The 17,588-nt window shown below is 52.1% G+C and overlaps 1 protein-coding gene across 2 annotated transcripts in view; it reads left to right on the top strand.

The window, feature by feature from the left end:
• Positions 1 to 17,588, top strand: part of PLXNA2 (plexin A2) — a 188,549-nt gene that overhangs the window by 78,877 nt on the left and 92,084 nt on the right. For both annotated transcript variants that reach the window (XM_040985603.1, XM_040985604.1), the window contains one exon: positions 10,456 to 10,590. In XM_040985603.1, coding sequence (XP_040841537.1) covers positions 10,456 to 10,590 — 135 coding nt within the window. The remainder of the gene's footprint in view (positions 1 to 10,455; positions 10,591 to 17,588) is intronic.

Raw genomic sequence — 17,588 nt, 5'->3', positions numbered from 1 at the left:
AACCATGTGGAAGGAGATTGCCCTTCCAACCCTCCCTCTCCCCACCTTTATTAGGATGATCCAGCCTCACAAGAGTAGCAGTGGATGAATTTGGGGTCTGTTGTCCTGCAGCGACTCATTATATTAAAAGCCCTATCCTAGGAGGGGAGATTGGGATGGTTTGAGCACCAACACCTCTCCCAGCTGTCTGTTCTGCCAGGGGCCCTGCCAAGGAGTCAGATGAACTGGAGGCCAGACCCAGCTCTGACCCCCACCCTTGCCTTCCACCTGCCTCTGAGCCAGCAGGATCCCAGCCCGTGGCTTGCAGCTCTTGTCATCCTGGCACCTGGAGTGTGCCAGTGTCCCAAGCACTGCTGCCGGTCCACAGGGAGCCAGAAAGATGGAAGCAGATGTGTGCAGTGTGGTTTCGGGATCAGTTTGGGGAGATTTAGGGCAGATGCAGTGGTGCAGGGCAAGATGCCTGTCCCCACCTCTGACCCCAGGGTTTTCCTGGACATGGGAACTGAGGCTTCCGCATGACCTGGGGGGACATGTCTCACCCTCTCTGCTTCAGTCTCCATGTCCACAACCTAGGAAGACTGGCAGGGGTTGCTTCAGCAGGTGATGGTGAGGATTAAGTGAGGAAATGGAAGCAAAGCCCCTCGCCTGATGTCCTGCCCCCTCAGGCTCTGTCCCTCCAGGCAGCATGTGTAAGGCTGAGTCTGGCATTTGCACGGTTGCATGGGTTGCACTCAGTGCCCAGGCTGTTCCCGTTCAAAGCCAAGTCTCTTCTCTAGGAACTAAGCAATCCTGGGAAAGCTAATCACCTAAATGAATGAGCGAGTATGCCATGGATGTGCCGGGTGCTATGACACCCCAAAGGAGTGTGCCACGTGGGCTTCACGGAGGAGGCTTTGAAAGACAGTTAAGATCCGAGAGGTAGAGTAAGTTTTCTAACAAAGCCATACAGACCAAAAAAGAAGGGAACATAATTAGAAAATGACAAGAAGGTAGCATGAAGTTCGACTCTCAAATGACAAATGGGAGAATCAACTTTTCTCAGTCGGAGTAATTAAAGGTGGTGTGGTGTGCGTGGGCATGAATGCATGCAAAGATTTAGTTTTTCTCGATAGTCTAAAACTAGTGTATTTCATCCTAAGGGGGAAAAAAAATCAGACTGAGATAAGCAAGAGAAAGAAAATAACAAACACCTGAAATTTACGGATTTTCACCTACGGAAAAAGGCAGGATCAAATAAGTGTTTTAAGAAGATTAATCTGACAGTGTTTGGTAGACTAGATGAGAGCAGGAATCTGCTGGAGGCAGGGAGATTTCCCAGGTTATTGCAGCAGCACAGATAAGAGGTAATAAAGACCCAGACCAGGCCGTGAGCAATGCGGAAAGATACAGCAGCTGGGACTGCACTACGCCCTCTTTCTCCCAGTTACCGAGCGTTTCTGCCCCATGGGTATTTTTAAATGACCTGTCCTGTCAGGAAGTTTCCTGCATTCAAGCCCAAGTCTGGTGTCCCACGGTAGTGCCCTGAGCTGAGGATCTCCGTCCCCTCCCCAGAGCTGGAAATGCCATCCTAAACGCTAGTGAGTGCAGGAGATGCCTGGTCCAGATTAGCAGTGAAGGGTGATCCCAGACCCTTGACAAGAGTGAGTTAATTAAGGAGGGTAATAACCCTCTTCAACCCACACCCCCCCCAACCCGGAGCTCTTTTTGCACACTGCAGGTGGCCTCCTTTGTCACACTAGTGGAGACAGCTGTAAGATCTGGTTTATTCTCCGGGACTTATCTGCACAAGCGTGCAGCACTTTTTAGTGTGGTTGTTTGTCTGGAAGCAGCTGTTGCGCTCCTCTGTGGCTTAGGGAGAACCAAGGCCCCAGAGAGTGGCAGAATGAGAAAGAGCACAGGTTTTAGCAACAGGCAGACCCAACTTTGAGCTTTGCTCTTTTTAGATTCATTTTACTATGTGGAAGGCAGAATGACAGAGAGAGAGAAAGAAAAAGAGAATCTTCCACCTGCCGATTTGCTCCCCAAATGGCCACAGCAGCCAGAGCTGGACCAGGCAGGAGCCAGGAGCCAGGAACTCCATCCTGGTCTCCCATGAACATGACGGGCCCACAAACTTGGGCCATCTTCTACTGCTTTCCCAGGTGCCTGAGCAGGGATCTGGACTGGAAGCAGAGTAGCTGAGACTTAAGCCAACATTTTGATGCAGGATGTTCAGCACAGCAAGTGGTGACTTAACCTACTATGCCCCTCATGGGCCTCGGAGACACTGAAACTGCTTATTCTAGAAAGCAGGGAGATCTGCCTCAGAGAGTTCTGAAGATTAATCACGTCCCCCCTCCCCGACCTTTTGTGTGCTGGCTGACATTGAGTAGATGCTCAGAAGAGCTGATGAACTGAATTAATAGAGAGATGTGCTACAGCAAATCTCCACACACGTCCTCAGCTCAAGGAGCACTTGACACCTTTCCTGACCCCTCCTTGGGAGTGGGATGGCACATATCCGGGGCAGCCGGCCTGTCCCTCGGCATGCTGATTGCACCCTTGGGTCCTCCCTATTCCCAAGCATGGTGAGAATAGGTGCACTCCCTACCCATCAGCTCACGAACTGGCTCTGCATCACCTCATTGGGTCAACACCTGAGAGAATGTTCTCCACTAGAATCAGCAGGGCACTCCTAGGCTCCAGTCCTGGGTGTGGCCGCCCTGAGTGTCGCCTGGGGCTGCAGCTTTGGCAGAAGCTCCTCACTACTCCTTATGAGGCCCTCCTCCCACCCTCCACCCCCACCTCCACGTGAGTCATTGCCTTGCTGTGTGGTTTCATTTCATCTGGGGCCGCTTAATGCTTGGCTGTCCCTGGCTCTGTTTATTGTTTCCCAAACATTAAGTGCTTCCCCGGTCCCTGGCGCCTTTGCTCTCTTTCCCGAGCCTGCTCCTGCCCTGCCTGAACCTAATGCTGGGGCAGTGCTGGGAGATGCACCTGGTACAGTGCCTGAGCCCTGCCTTCCGGCATCGCCTGGTACCGCTCGTCATTCTCCGGCTTTCACCCCTTCCCTGTCCTTAGAGTTCAGGTCCTTCCTGAGAGAGCAAAGAGCTCCTCCACTTGTTGCTTCCAGGCCTGAAGGATGTCACTGTGCCCTGAATGGGAAGTGTGGTCTGTCACTAACCCTAGGAAGGCATGAGGCAGAAACCTCTCCTGTCTCTTATGCGAATGTTGTGGGTGAGGGGCTGGGTGGCCGTCTCCCGGGGTTAAGGAGAAGCAGAGAAGTCATGTTAGAGAAGACAGACTGACCCCTGGAGTACCAGCTCCAGCCAGGCTCCCCAAGTAGCATCTGAATGCCCCCCGTTCTCATAGTAGCTGGTTCGACAAGCGTGCACTTTGCCCGCTCTGCTTCCTAACCAGGCTGTTTGCCCTCGGGCTGCCTCAAGGTGCAGGAAGTGCAGAAAAGTGGACATCTTCTACAGGATCCTCCCCACATCCCAGGACAAAGCCCTCTATGGCCTAGTCCCCAAAATCTGGCACTTCCAGGGCCATACACCCCTAAGCCTGGCTGAATAGTAATCACTGATACTAACATGCACAGAAATAGAAATAGTTGTATATGGAAATGTCAGTCTCCAGCACGGCCAAGCCCTGGTGTTTGACTGACAGCTCACAGGGGACCAGTGCTCAGCGTATGGCACGTGAAGGTATGGGCATGCATGTGTATGCAGCTTGATGCGTGTGTGTGTGCAAGGTACGGGGCAGTTGCAGTTCTCCAAGCTGAGTGCCTCTTAGTGACCTCCCGGACAGGAGAGACCCTTGGCCCCTCTCCTGGCTAAGTGTAACCCGCAGGCCAAGTGCTCCAGGCCCTTCCATCCCCTTGCAATTATCCAAACATTTAAGGCCAGGCTCCAGCTGCCCTTCAGGGAGCTCGGACCTGCTGAGCTGTGACTCTGCACGCCTGGTTAGCACTCACACAGCCCTGAGAACAAGGCTGCCACAGGCACTCCCCTCCCCAAGCTGCTGCTGCCTCTGACAGTGTGTGTATGATTGTGTGTGTGAGATTGTGTGTGTATGAAAGCGAGCGAAAGAGAGACTGTGCATGCAGGACAGAGGGAGGGAGACTCACAGAGACTGAATTTACCAAAGGCTTCGATCTATAAATAATTCGGGTCATGAAGTGCTACAAAAATAAACTTGAGCTTGAATCCTCTCTCCCACAGCACTAAATGCACAGCTGTAGATACACACGCTCATTAACTCACCCCCAAGTTCAGTCTGAGCAGCACCGGGCCTGCCCTGCCTTCCCCTCCACCCCAAATGCCTAAACATGCACGCATATACACATTGTGCACAGTTCACACAGGCACCACACATGCGTGCATACAGCACAGACATGCACAGATAAACAAGTCCCATGCATGCTGCAAACATTTCACACACTGCACATATACATGTCATGTGCATGGCACATGTCTACACACCATGCACATTACACATATAGAGGGCACACGTATACACACAACATATCTACATACCACCTATCCTGCACAACACACATGTGCATTCAATGCATCTGCATGTCACACATGTATGTACATGTATGCACATAACAATATATTAAACATACATGTACTGTACATTATGTACAGCACATGTGTATGAGTACATGCATGCATATGCCACACATACAGCACAATATATATTGTGCACACAGATGCATCACATGCATCTACATAAGCATGCCACTCACACAACACGTACATACATATAACACATATATCACACGTATGCACACTACACATATCACATACATCATGTACCACACACATGCATATTACATATACTTACCACACCCTGTGTCAGCCATGAGCCTTCCATGCCCTCATGCATACACACTGCACACAGACTCACACACACCCGTATGCCACACCAGCCCAGAGTCCTGGGAGAAGCAGAACAGAGCCAAATAACGAGGCTTCTTCCCAAGGGGATTTTAGGGCAGCAGGTGATGCGCTCTGCTGAAATTCATGTGGAGTTTCAATAACTCAATGTCAGACTCTCATCCTTCCCAAACACCCGGTGAGGGACCGAGTTCCCAAACATCCGGCTGAGCCCTAACAATCACGCCTTTATATTTCTATCACACTTCACATTTTCCCAAGACCCGGATGTTTCCACTCATGCATTTCACCTGAGCCCCCCTCTTCCTCCAGGAAGCCTCCCCACCCAGGGTCTCCTACAGGCCAAGCAGGGTACCATCCCACCCCGCATCCTGTCCCCTGGGGCCCCATACAAACCCATCTCTGTAAACCCATCACCGTGTGTTAGCAAAGACAGCTGGATCGTCCACCTCCCCAGCCCAGCCTCCCGGGCAGACCCTGGCTCATTTGTCAGTGTCCTGGTTCCTAAGGCAGGCCGAGCTCGCAGGCAGCACGTAATAAATAAACGGTGGACAGTCCTGAAATTCATAGCTAATAACTCATTTCGTTTTCACAATATCCTTTCCGAGCTGGGAAGGACAGGAGTGACCACCCTTATTTGGCAGCTGCAGAAACTATTATACAAACAAGTGAAGTGTCTGCCTGAAGTCACCCAGGCAATTAAGAGAATTAGGATTAGGTCCCAGCCCAGCAAACAGTATCTAGGGCCATCCTCTGAGACCTGCTGCCTGTCACGCCCGTCTCCTTCCTACAGAGCAGCCAAGAGGGAGAAGCCCAGTCCCACTGCTCTTTAGCAGTTCTCATCAAAAAAGAAAAAAAAATCAAATAAACAAAATGACCGTGACTGCCGTTCCTAGTCCTGGTGATGACGAGATGGTGTGAAGAATTCAGAGCCCAAATGAGGCTTCCATCAGGGCATAGGGTTGCAGCGGCCTGAGCATAAGAGACTTGACTGGCTATGCTGATTGAATTGGATGTTTAAGAGGCCATTGTTGATTTCAAGGACCGAGGTGGGCATTTGATGCAGCAGTTAGCACACTGCTTGGGACACTCTCATCCCATCTCCACTCCCACGTCCAGCTGGCTGCCTGTGTGTGCCCTGGGGGACAGTCGCAATGGTTCGAGTTGATGAGTCCTGGTCACTCATGTGGAGCCCTGAATTGAGTTCTCTGCTCCTGGTTAGCCTGGCCCAGCCCCAGCTGGTGTAGGTGTGTACTGAATGAACCAGCAGGTGGAAGGGGTGTGTGTGTGTGTGTGTGTGTGTGTGTGTGTGTGTGTGTGTGTGTGTGTGTGTGTTTCCTTTCAAATAAATAGTTCTTTAAAGTAAACGTGAAGGGAGACACAACCCCCATTACTATGTCATTTTCATTTGCAAGGCCTGCTCACCAAGAGGGACTGAAAGATATCTCTCCTAGGCCCTAGTTGACTCCCCCAAGTATTCCTACCCCTAAGCCAGCTCTGATAAACTGAACTCTAGTCCCAACGGGAGGTCCCCTCTTTTGAGTTCTCAGTTCATCGCTGCCCCCCAGGAAACTGATGGTTCCACTTGTGGAGGTTGCAGGGAGGCATTTTAAAGAGACAGAGTGGCGAGGGAGAAAGTTGGGAGTTAAGTCGGCCTTTTCCTTGGCTTGACTGCTCCTTAGCGCCCTCTCTGGAGAGCATCAGGTGGTGCGGCAATTCTTCAGCCAAATGACTCTCCCAACAAGTCTGGGCTCTAGTTCCTTCCCTCAGGGGTCCTTGCCAGGGTTAGAGGAGCTCCTCCTTGCTCTGTACGGGGCTAGCACTTTGCAGAAGCTGCTGGGAAGGACAGAGGACACATTGTGAGTTTCGTCAGAACAGCTCCTTTTGCAAATTCACCCAGTCTCTCCCACTGCCTCTGGGCAGGGCCACCATGGAGGAGAGTTATTGAGTACTAGAGGGGGACTGTCACCTGTGGTCTTCCCTTCTGCAGTCAAGTCTCTTAGTAACAGGAAACCTCCATCACCAAGCTAGTCCAAATCTCTGTGTGCAATAGTGCAGACACATTTGGTCTCTGACAAGTCTCACAAAGCCTGTTCCGTCTCCTCAGTAGCAAGCCCTCCTTCTTGTGCCATGTCCAACATGCCAGCCCTGTCAGTTTCTGCACAATTCACTGTAGCCGAGCTTCCTGGGAGAGGAGAAACCCAGCAAGAAAAATAGGCTCCTGACACCAGTGGCACCTGTCCTGGTCCCTCCCTCCTCTGTCCCCAGCTCTAGGCTCCTTGCACCGGATGCTGGAATTGTGTAACTTGCTCTGCTAGTGACACTCTCGCGGACTGCATTCATGGCCTAGTTCAGTTTACTGTTGTCCCTGTGGTCACAGAAGCCCTGCCCAGGGGACATCATCAGCATTAACACAGAGGAGAGCTGTTACTTTGTGGGATTGTGCTGATCTTGTTTAGGGACTCCCCCAATGGTCTGCTCACCACTGACCGTCTTATGCCAATGTTGAAACTCAAGACTTTCCATCTAAAACAGAGAAATGGCAAGATGCTTGGGCTCGCCCTACAACCAGGCCCTCCTCCCACAGCCCTCCCAGGACATCTCCTCCCTGGGCCAGCTATGTTCTTCTGGACATGTGCCCTGGATCTGGATTGAGTCCCAGTACCCCAGTGACTGGTGCCTGTATGGAAGGGTTCCCAAGCCCTGGCAGCTGTGGCCATCCTACAAACCTGGGGCTCTCCTGAGACAGGGGTCGAGCACATTGCTTCTTCCAATGATTCAGGGAGGAAAACTGAATCCCAGAGAGGCCACTGACTTAAAAAAATGTGCCCCTTCATGGATGTCAAGCCCAGGTAAGAAGAACATTACAAGAAGGCCTGGATGTTAGGCTCCCAGCCCTCTCCTTTGTCCACACTGAAGTGGGGTTGGGTCTGGGGGAGGGAGGTTAGTTGTTGTGCTTGCTGTCTGCCTGCCAGCCCCCAGCACACCTCATACCTGTGTCCCCCTGTTTTCCATTTCTCTGACCTCCCATGGGTATCCTTCCAGATTCTTCCACACGTATAACAGAGAGCATGGCAGGGAGTGGGAGGGTCAGACCTGTCTCCCTGGGGATTGAGACCGAATGAACTTAGGACAGCTTCATTCGGGTTCAGTGCCAGCAGCAGCATCGTCTGTTCTGGACTGGTTTGAGCTCTGATGTTTGAGAGTCATGTAGACTTGATGCTGGCTTCTCCTAGTTTATTGAAAGATTGGGATTCTCAGCAGGGAACTAAAAAAATCTTCCTGATCAAAACCTTGAGTCATTTATAAGTTGATGCTTGGCATTGGGCCTCGCCAGATACAGCTGAGTGTGTGATGAGAAGTTATCTTTGATACAATGCCAGGGCTAATCTGGCCGTGAGGACTGTCTCATCCCAGGGGACCCCAGTGAGAGAGCAGTACCTGTGACATTCTTCCTCCTTCTGTTTTTGTGTCCAAGTCCTGGCTGGGGAGCCAAGCAAGTGCCCAGACTTGACAGGTGACTGCTGTAGCTGGCACAGTGCAACCCGGCTAAGTCAGAAGATTGTGGGGGTCAGACTTGAGAGAGGCCTGGGTCTCAGCTTCTGAAGGAACCAGCACTTTGAGCAAACCCTGATCCACTGTCCCCACATCTGAGGTCTATGCACAAGAGCCTATGCCAGTGGGAAGCCAAGAACCAGAAAGTTCCACTCCACCATGGGCCCATGGTCTGCAGGTGTATACCACACCTTGTCTTCAAGCTCCAAGAGTAGAGGAGAAGGAACAGGACCCAGCCATCACTCCCCAGCTCTGCCCCTGTAGCGCTGCTGACTCTGCCCCAGTCAGCCAGTGTAAGCAGAAAATGCAGTTGTCACCCTGGATTTCTCATATGCTGATCGTGGCACCGGGCATTGAGGCCAACCTTTGGCGTCAGTCTGTTGTGACCCCTCAACTTAGGGAACTCCCCAAAGTTGTGAGGGGGAGAAACATGCAGGCAATAGAGAGACAGGTACACAGGAGAGAAGCAGGAGAAGCTTCACCCTCTAGTCCTTGGCCCTCACTTTGTTCCAACACTGAAGAGCCCAGGGCACTCCAACTGCATGTTCATATTCATGCCTTCTTCGCAGGCATTTCCCAAGCTCCCCCTCTTCTCTATCACCAGTCGTGTTCCCAGCCCCATGCTGGTCCTCAGAGGCTTGTGGAAGAAACAGAAAACCTCACCCTGCCTTCAACATGCTGACGGGACTCATGCACATCTGAAGCAATTAGAGAACAGCTCGAGTAGGCAGTCAATATGTGTTTGCTGGGACATATACATTGAACAAATCAATTGACTATAATCCCAGGGCACATGTCTGGTAGGAATAAAGGCATCCGCGTGGGAGCAATTAATGAGCCATTAAGGAAGTTGGGGAGGTTTCACAAAGGAGGTGGGGTAGAGTCAGGAGGGTGCTTAGATGGGCAGAGGCCGAAGGAAACCAGCTGGGCTAGGAAGTATTGATCCACTGTCAGCTGCTGTGCTGGAGCAGGAAAGTACAAGTGAAGCACAAACCAAGCCTCCTATCACCAACTTTCCGAGTGGCCTCGGGGACCGCTCCCATTAGCCTTTCAGTATTCCATACAAGACCAGCATGCTTCTCAAGCCCTTGTACCAGCAACATCCGCAGTCTCTGAGAGTTGGTCAGAAATGCACATCCCCAGGTTCCATTCTCAACAAACTGGAGATGGTGGGCTGAGTCCACATATACATTTTGGAGAATACCAGATGTGGATTGGAGAACCACTGGACTGCATTACTGCTTATTGGTCAATTCGCCTGGGAGGCTTTTAAACCACAACACAGTAACTAGGCCCCCACCCACAGAGATTCTGACAGAGGGATCTGGCCGTGGCATTCATCGTTTGTAATACTGCCAAGACAAGTTTGATGGGCAGCCAGGACTGAGAAGGCCTGGGCAAGATGACATCCAAGTCCTTTCTGACTTATGTTTCTGGAATGGCCTTGGAGAGATGGAGCCAGCATGCCTGGCTCACCACATCTCACTGGTTGGATTTGCAGACAGCCGGGGCGTATTTGGCACCGAGAAAGACTTTCCTGAGATCTGAAAAATCTTGAGTTGCTAGATTTCCAAGTTTTTGATGGCTTGTGGAATCGCCCGCCATCCACCCTAACACTGCACCTGCCTGAGAGGCAAGGATACTGTAGACGGGTATTGACAGTGCCACCCCAGCCACAGAGAAGTGTGCAGCACACATGAGCTTGTCTGCACATCACACATCTCACTGCACTACACATATATGTACATGCACACGGGACTGGCAGATGGGGCTGTACAGCATCATGCCTGAGAACTTCTGGGCACATGTCAATACCCCACCCTTAGAAATCACAGGCTTGAGAAAGCTTTCCTCTTGATGAAAATGGGGCCACTGGAGGGAAGAGGGGCTGCTGTCTGTGTGGCAGTGACCGGGGCCACGAGGGCGTTGCCTGTAAGCTATCCCGTCTCCTTCAAGGCAAGGAGCCCACAGGGAAGCCTGGGTACAGATGCTGAAGATAATCTCACTCCTCTTGCAGATTCGGGCTGACGGTCCACCCCATGGTGGGGTACAGTACGAGATGGTCTCTGTGCTGAAGGACGGCAGTCCCATCCTCGGGGACATGGCCTTCTCCATCGACCAGCGCTACCTGTACGTCATGTCGGAGAGACAGGTGAGTGTGCGGACACCTGACGCTCCTTTCCAGACTCCGAGAATCCAGTCATCACCTGTTACCTCCTACCCAGAAGCAGTTCCCTGTGACACATGTGAGCTCTGGGCTTGCTACACGAGGGTCCTGTGGAAGACAGAGCTTTTGCAGGGAGCAGGGGAGCAGCAGCCGGGGGGCCAGCCACTTCCCGGAGGCTTCTGTCTAGGCCACAGCCCCTGTCTCAGCAAGTGATGAACAACCCCGCAAGAACGGGCCAGACTGCACACAGCAGCTTGGTGTGATTAGGAGGGAGATTTACTGCTCTTGGGCCCACAGAGTCTGCTGCTCAAGGGAGCCAAGGAGGTGTAAATAATCCAGGCCTCCAGGCTGGGCCCACTCCTGGGAAAGACAGATCCAAGATAGGGCCCAGAAGGAGATAAAAATCTTGGCCCAAGTCTCAGGCTGGTGCAAGATAGAGGCTGGTCAGCTCTGGGAAGCTGAAATTTGCCCACAGACACGAGCAGCCCTACAGAATAGACTTCTGCTTTCGGCCAGGCAGGTCCTCCACGCGATCAGGGTGCCTTTGCTGGGAATGTGGGTGAGCAGAGGGCAGCAGGCCAAAGCATGCAGAGCTGTCATGAGGGAGGGAGGGGCAGTGAAGGGAGAAGATTCCTGTCCATGGAGGTCCAGAAAGTGAAGAGCTGAGCAGAGGCTGGCTTGTTGCGTTCACTCACTAGCTTGGCAGCTGCTCAGTGGCAGCAACTCTGCTTCTGCCACTGGTCCGAGTAGGATGAGCAAGACCAAGGCTGACAGAGCAGGAGAAACTCGTAGCTCTGTCCCAGCAGCCAAGGACACTGACTTGGCCTGAGGGACAAGCAAGCTTCTGCCAATGGCCTCTCCATTGCTTCCTCATCTTCAGAATTTTCTGCAGAGACTCCTTCCCCCTTTCCAGAGTTCTCTCTGTTCCTTTCTTCCCAAATGTGAGGAATCTGAACGCAGGGATGAGTGGAAGGTGTGAGGAGGAGGAGCAGGACGGGCACACGATGGCATCACGGAAGCAGTGATGCAGCTCTAACTGGAAAATTGTTTCTGCAGAGTGGATGACATAAATCATATGCTAAACACATGCAAATTGCATCCAGCACCCCTTGAACTCACCTGTCTCACTCACCTTATTTCATCTGGTCCCTGTGGTTGAGTTCTAAACAGGTCCAGATGTAGACCTGGGGGAGCTGGAGGTGGTTTTGCTAGACCTAGAGTGCTTAAGAGTCTTAGAACAAGAGCCTATCATGCCGATGAACTAGTCAGTAGACCTAAAAAAAAAATAACATATTGAGAAGGAACAATGTACTGGAAAAATATCAAATCAGTAAGATTTGGTCATGACCATTAAGTTGGTTACAATCTATGGAAGGAGAAAGACATGTACCCAGGTACATATATAACATCAGATTGGATTTTATAAACTATCTGCCTTTCCCCCCTATTTTTCTTTGTTTTAACACAAAGAAGTGTTTTTAAGCATTACAAATGGTAGCTGTTCATCTTACAAGTTCAAGTACTACATTAAAGAAAACAGCAGCAAGTCATCAGAGCTCCCAACCCCAAATGGAGCACGTGAGCACTTGCTGAATTTCATTCTGGATATTTACACAGGAATACACGTGGCTAGAAGGGTGGGTGGAATGATGGCAACCCGTACAGGTGGATAAAGGATGCTCTGAGGGATTGCAGAAATCCATGCGTTGAGGGCTATTTTCACGAGATACCTGTGTATGGCTGAGGACCAAGCAGGTGTCTAAAAGAAGGAGCTCACTCTTAGATTCTCTGAGGCCAGTGACATGGCCGGGAGAGGCAACAAATGGAAGTGACCACTGAGACCACTGTGGGACTGAAAAGGTACAGGGACATATATTTCAGTGGCACCTTTCTTGTCAGGTGAGAGGCCTCTTGAAAGCTCATTGAAAATGTAGCCAAAGGACCTAAACTAGGTCAGGGTTGGAGGCTGCGGAGTAGTTTTCAGGGACCATGCTGACTTCATGAGTCCACATGGGATGCCACCTGCCCAGGCCCAGCCAAGTGGCCATGGAGCTTGTGTAAGGGCATTCTTGCCTTCATTCTCAGCCTCTGCCTCAGGGGCTCACTTGTTGCCATCTGCACCAGAGAGAAGGGCTACAGTAGTCACTGGTTGCCAAAGGCAGATGGGGAGAAATTTAAATCAACATCTCAGGGCTGGCTCTGGTCCCTGAGGTGTTAGTAGGGGAAGCTCCCTGCCCCAGGAGGAGCCTAAGGGGACGTGTGGTGGAGCTCTGAGCCTGTCACCCAGAAAGCCCCAAACTGTGGAAACGGGGAGCCAGGTGACTTCCAGGGGCTGTGCTGGGGAGGAGGGTGGAAAGCAGCTCAGGGGGCCCGACTTCCAGCATGGGTATGCACAGACAGCGTGAGCCCTTGAAGCCAGCAGTGTACTGGGAGAGCAGGAAGATGGATGTCCTGGGTCCCAGTCCAGCTGCTGCTAGTGTGTCACTCTCACAGCTGCACTTCTCCTATGTAAGTTACAGGTGTCATGTTAGAGAAGAGGGGACTCCAGAAGGTCTTTGGAGGATGGAATTGGGAGATAGGTGTGAGAAATGTTGATATCTGTGCATAGGCTGTTTTGGTTTGGTTTGGTTTGGTTTGGTTTGGTTTGGTTTGGTTTGGTTTGGTTTGGTTTGGTTTGGTTTTTCATAAAAGCATTTGCTGTGGACCTCTGGAAGAACTTACAGCAGCATTCTGCCTGAAGGCCAAGCTCTGCTTTGGAGCCCATCTCTTGCTTTTTAACTTTTGACACTTTGATTTATTTGTGTGAGGGAAGGGAAGCGCTCCTCCATCTACAGCTTCACTCTAGAATGGAAGTGCAGCCCGGCGGCCTGGACCGCATGCCCTGATCCCTGTGCTCTCACAAGGTCAGGGCGAGATTCAAGGGTGCTGGGACTGGAGCTCTTCTGTCTGTAGAAGACAGCTGCTGCAGCACAAGAACTGGGCTTGAGGTTAGAACCGTGAGAACTCCCAAAAGGAAGGATTTCTGGAGCTGGTGGGCTGCCTCTCCCCCAAAGGCAAGCTCTGCAGGGTGCTGGAATGCTGATTTGGCTCTGGTTTGAGGCAGTGCTAGCTCAAATTCTGTTGCTAGAACAAAGTTCCTGAGACTGGAGGAAAAAGGAGAGGAGCTGAAAGGTCCAAGAGCATGGCTCAGGCTGGGGAGGGCCCTGGCTGCATCAGGGCATGGTGGAGGACGTCACGGAGGGAGCCTACATGCAGAGACTGCATGGTGAGATGGCCAAGGGGCTAGACAGGGGTCAGACTCGCTCTTCCCAAACTATCCTCTCCGGAGCAACCAACAAGGATTCTAGAACAGCTCCTTCCAAGGGCAGTAACCCGAGACCTAAGTGTTTCTCACTTGTCTCACATCTTAAAGGTCTCCCCTCTTCCCAAGTGCTGTGCAGGAATCCAAGGTCCCAGCATGTGTGCCTTTGGGGACACATGCACGCCAGCTCCAAACCAGGGCAGGCAACAAGTGAAGATGAGAAGGTTCTCCCAGCTCTCTCCTAATAACTTGTAAGACCTCGTGGAAATAGACTTTCCTGTTACTTTGCAGGGCAGCACATCACTGGGTAGCTTAGTCTCATCCCCACCTTTGCCTGGCCACTGCACTTGCCTCTCTGTACTGGACCCTCCCCCAAACACATGGCACCCATTATATCCTCTGGGCCTTGTGATAGTAGAACCAGGTCCCTGATCTCATGTTCTGCCCAGAGTGGTTTTCATCTCCTCACAGAGCTAGAAAAATCTAATATAACATCTCTCTATCTTTCTATCAATTAGATGTAATTAAGAAATGGGACTAGTTAGGAGTGTTGGATCATTAGTGCCAGAGCCTAACAAGTCAATGTTAATGCACTGTTAATAGAGCTACAACCGGCCAGTCCCAGGGGAACCCTGGGAAGCGATTCCCCAATCCCGTTAATTGCCCAGGTGCTCCACAGCGAGACTGCCTCGCCCGTCCCTAGAAAGCACATCCCAACTTCACCCACAGCGGATCCACAGATGTTGCAAGTACGACTGCAAGTTACCTCGGCACACTCAGAGTCTAATGGAAGCCAGACGGCTGCGAGTCCAGGGAAAATCAGGCCATGGGCCAAGTGTAAAACCAAGCACCAAGATGAAAAGAAACTTGAGAGCCCCAGTTTCCACCCAACTTGTCAGGCCGGCCACTCCCAGAAAGGGAATACAGGCTCGGGACCGAGTGTGGAGGGGAAAGGAGTATAGGGAGGGAAGCAATTATTCTATTTTATACTTTAATTAGTTTGAATTAGCAGTGGGAATAGAGGCATAAAATGATCCAGCGAAGGGTGAAATAGAAAGAGGGAGCCGCAGTGGAGAATGGCTCCGTGCAGGTGGAGCAGAGCCTCCGGAGCTGCAGGCAGGCTGAGGCTGGCAGCGTGCGTTCGCAGCAGGTGGGGTCTATGGGACTCTGCTGGTCCTGTCAAGGCCCCACAGGGACCAGGGTACACAACTGTTCAGAGCTCGGGCTCAGGGGGTTCAGCCCAGCCACCAGTCCGGATCCTCCGCAACTGGGTGTGTGGCTATAAGAAAGTTACTTAATCTCAGTTTCTTCTTCTGTGTTATGGGCCCGTGCACAGTAACTGCAGGTTGAGAGAGCAAGTGCACACACAGGACCTACTGCTGCATCTGACATGCAGTCTGCGTTTTCAGTAAGTGCTCAGAGCATCATTAGCACTTGCTGCGGCCTCAGAAAAGTCTAGCAATATTTCCACTCTCAGTTACAATGCGGACTAAATTCCCAGTCTCAGGGAAGAGTTCCCAACCTTCCATTCCTGCTGCTGCCTCCCCCAGGGAGACCTGAGCAGCCCCTGGCCAAGCTGAATGACAGCACTGGGGCTGAGTCGCTCAGGATCTGGTATTTATTTTTAAAATCCAGGAATGTGCCCAGCAGACTAAACAGTCCCAGTCCGCCCCCCGCCCCAGGGCACACATGTGAGACGCTGGGGGTCAGAGCAGGAGGCATCCACAGAGAGGAGGGAGAAGGCATTGACCTTGGCTCTCCCTGCTGCCCTAGCCCACCTGCATGTGTTGACCGCTAGACCAGAAAGGGACTACCCAGGGAACTGTTCATTTGTGGCCTTCCCAGAGAAGTCACCACGTCTCAGGCTCAGTGCAAAAGGGGATGCTGTCACCCTGCAGGCAGTACACACTTAGCATCCAGTTCTGAGTGCCAGCAGCTGACACACCACAGAACTCATTTATCAGTGTGCAACACACCAGCCCAAACTTGAGGGTGTAAAACAATAGTGTACTACACACACACAGACTGTATGAATCTGGAGTTCAGGTACGCTAGAGGTGTCCTGCCATGTCCACAGCCTCTGCTCGGCTAACACCAGGGGCTAGGATCATCTGGAAACTTCTCCCTCCTCTAAAACCAAGCAGAGGACCAGCTGTTGCCCAGAGCACCTATGACAAATCCCCTCTGAGTGGTTTGAGCTTCTCTGTGGCCTAGTGGCCCCCAGGAGAGTTGAACTTGAGCACAAGGCTCAGGCTTCCAATTTCAGGATGGAAGCTGGAGTGCCTTTCTGTGACCTGGCCTTTAAGCTACAGGCTGTGATGTTCCTTCTTGCCTCTCCAACTGCACTGCTGCCCATGTGTGTTGGCCAAGAATGCCCTGGAAGAGACCGGGCTCTGAAAAGGTGGGTGTGTAAGGTCTCCTGAACCTTAGAGCCAGCGAGGACCTCAGACAACTTGGTGGGGTTTCAGGTGGGAAATCTGTGGTTCAAGGATATCCCGTGTACCTGTTGGCATCAGGTGGCCCTGCTGCAGGGTCTGCAGACCTGGACTAATGGCCAAGAATGCACTGGAGCATGCTGTTGACTTGCTGCAAGCTGTGAAGGGCCTGAGGGAGGCACCGATGAATACCTGTGAGCTGAGAGTGACTCTGGTGGGCTTTTGTGGGGGACTTGTGAGGGGTGAGAGCCATGCCCTGGAGACTGTCCCAGCAGGCAACTCCTGCTTGGGGTATGGGAGGACAGGTCACCGACCCTGTCCTCGACCATCTAAGGGTACAGAACAGGGAGGACCTGGGTCTGGAGCGGTCAGAAGCAGCAATGGTTCCAAAAGCTGCCCTTCCCTGGAGACCTGAGATGTAGGTGGGCCTCCCTCCTCCTCCAGCAGCCACCTGCTTGGTTGCCAGACCCTGTGTCCGGGTGGGGGCTGCAGCCATGTCCCGTGGCCTCCCCAGAGAACTAGACTTGGTTTCCTTGACTGGGAGGAGGCCCTATCCACCTCTCACCCTGATCGAGGGCCCAAAGCAAGATCCCTGTTCAAAGGGACTTCTGTGATGCCAGCATTAGTCAGTCTTCATTTATGCCCAGACAGAACTACTCAACTGTCAAGTCCCGGAGGCATCACCTTGGGGAAGAGAAGGAAGACACGTGGACTCACACTTGCAGAGGTCCCCTGCCCATTTATTTAGATGTCTCAGGCTGGTATTTTGATCGTGTGTATTTGTTTAGTCCGAGCATGCCAAGGTGTGTTTTTACAAGGCTGGCTGAGTCCCAGTAACAGGAGACCTCCCTCTGCCTGAACCAGGGGGCCTTGGCCAAGCCACAGAAGAGGAGGAGGGGGGCCTGCGGGGGCAGGGCAGACAGTGGGGCCTGAAGAACCTGCGGTGGAGGAGGGTAGGGAGAGCTACAGGGTTGGAGGATTAGGGAAGTGAGGATAAGCGAATTGCTGCGCTTTTGTTTTAGAATGTGTCACTTTCAATCCCAGCCTGCCAAGCACATGTGTTTCTGGTTAGGAGCGCAGGACCCCAGTGTGGCCCAGGAGCTGAGCACTCATGTGGGAGCCATTCCCACAGGAAGGGCTGCACCCTGCTGCCAGACAGAATGGGGGAGCAGAGGTTGAGCAGGCACAGGGAGCAGGGCTGGAGCCGAAACTGGGCTTCTCCCATTTCCCACTTTTCAAACACCAAG

The sequence above is a fragment of the Ochotona curzoniae genome, unplaced genomic scaffold (assembly GCF_017591425.1).
Source record: "Ochotona curzoniae isolate NIBS_2020 unplaced genomic scaffold, NIBS_Ocur_1.0 contig_430, whole genome shotgun sequence".
Lineage (NCBI taxonomy): Eukaryota > Metazoa > Chordata > Mammalia > Lagomorpha > Ochotonidae > Ochotona > Ochotona curzoniae.
This window is presented reverse-complemented; position numbering and strand designations above follow the sequence as displayed.